The following is a 2027-nucleotide window of genomic DNA, read 5'->3' on the forward strand; positions in this document are numbered from 1 at the left end:
ATAGGTAAATTCAAATTTCTCTTTTTAAAAATTTTCATTCCATTATTCTGAGTTCATGTTTTGTAATGTCTTTATGCTTTACTTTATGATTTTGCTAGAAATAAAATCTTCAAGTCTTAGTACATTATTCTAATTAAACATGTGACATTAAAATTTTATGCCCAAACAAGTGGAATATTCTTTCGAGAGTTTTTCAGAGATTTTATGGAACAAATATTCAAATTGATTCTCAAATTTTCTGATCGAACCGGGTTTCCAAAACAGTTTTGACAAATAAATGGAGAATATTCTCATAACTTTCATACACGAGTATGGTGTATTGACCCATTGGTGCACATGAGACACATAATATAATATCGTTACCAAAAGTCTTCCACTCCCAAAATTGCTTTGCTTTTGGGTTCACATGAGTTGTGAGAGAGAGAGAGAGAGAGAGAGAGAGAGAGAGAGAGGAAAAAGTTGCCGGAAGCAGACTATAAACAAAACTCAATTATTTGACCACAAAAAGCTCCATTATTCACAACCACTTTTTCGATATGGAAACAATTTGTTACAATTTTATATGCCAGACAAAGGTTCAGAAGAGCAAAAGACAGAGAGTAGAATTAAAAAAGAAAAACTGATTCGATGTGGTGTTATTGTTGCGTTGAAGCCATTCACTCTGTTCTGGCCATCGCCATCATTGCCCAGCTTTAAATTGAACAAAGTCTTTTTTGTTTTTTGTTTCTGTTTTTTTGGTTGTCTCTCTCTACATACACTCTGTCCCTTGTGTCCCTCTTTGATGTGCTCTATCTGTATCAATTCTTGATTCTGTGTATCCGAAAACACGTTTTGCCAACTGGGTTTTTGCCAAGAATTCAAAAAAGTGACTTGTTCAGTAAAAGACTCGAACTTTTGACTATCTGATCCCTGTTTTGGGGCGCTTGATTTCTGGGGTTCTAAAGATGACTGCCGATGAAATTAGGGCTGAAACTGGAAGTTATGACAAATTTCCAGTGGGTCTTCGTGTTCTTGCTGTTGATGATGACCCAATTTGTTTGAAGTTATTGGAGACTCTACTTAGAAAATGCCAGTACCATGGTATGTGTCTCCCATGGCCTGTTTTAGTTGATTTTGACCCATCTATCTATTGATGTTGAAATTTGGTTTAATTTTAAGATTTTTTCTTTGAAATGTAATTATTGGGTTGTAATTTATCTTAGATTTTGAAGTGGAGTTTGTTCAATTTTGCATCAAAACTTTTGTACCTATTTTTTTATTGTGCATTCATGGTTCTGGATTTTGTTGATTCCAGTCTTTGTGTTACCTTATGAAGTATGGCTTAAAGTTTTGATTCGGTTTTCATATGCTATAATTGCTTAATACTTCATGCCTTCACCTACTTTTGGGTCCTCCTATATCTGTTCCTGGTAAATTTTTTTAATCCATGCTTATAGTTCCTGTTCTAAGTTATTTTGCAAATGCTATAGATGTTCATGTTATTCTGCCATGTGAAAGACATTGATAATACATATAGTGGATCCTCCGAGGAGTGATTTCCCTTGGCTAGATCCTAATGCACTCATTTTATCATATTGGTCTGAATAAGGCTGCAGTAAGTAATTCTGCAATGGTTGGGCATAATAATAGGATTAGTATGTTGCACCTAAACTTCATGTAGTCCCATGTATTGGCGGGATCCTGGTAGATTTTGATGCATCATCACTTGTATTATTTAAGTTTATATCTTATTAGTTTTCTTTTTCGGTTCTCAATCTTGATTCTGAGCCCAGACTGTTATAGATATTCTCCTCATCATGATTTAATTTACGGTTGCCTCTTAAATAGATCTCTTACCATGAACTTTTGTATGTTTTGATTTGAAAAATATGATTAAATTCACCTTTTTTCTTCTTATCATCTGTGGTTTTTACAGTTACTACAACAAGTCAGGCAAGGATGGCATTGGAAATGTTGAGGGAAAATAAAGACAGATTTGACCTGGTAATCAGTGATGTGGTTATGCCGGACATGGATGGTTTTAAGCT

General features: G+C 34.4%; 1 protein-coding gene across 1 annotated transcript in view; it reads left to right on the forward strand.

Moving 5' to 3' along the window:
* Positions 1-405: 405 nt before the first annotated feature.
* LOC111374500 (two-component response regulator ARR18-like) overlaps positions 406-2027 on the forward strand; it is a 7047-nt gene continuing 5425 nt past the window's right edge. Inside the window, exons 1-2 of the mRNA XM_022997175.1 lie at positions 406-1080; positions 1916-2024. Coding sequence (XP_022852943.1) covers positions 945-1080; positions 1916-2024 — 245 coding nt within the window. The 5' untranslated portion in view covers positions 406-944. The remainder of the gene's footprint in view (positions 1081-1915; positions 2025-2027) is intronic.

The sequence above is a fragment of the Olea europaea genome, chromosome 2 (assembly GCF_002742605.1).
Source record: "Olea europaea var. sylvestris chromosome 2, O_europaea_v1, whole genome shotgun sequence".
Classification (NCBI taxonomy): Eukaryota; Viridiplantae; Streptophyta; class Magnoliopsida; order Lamiales; family Oleaceae; genus Olea; species Olea europaea.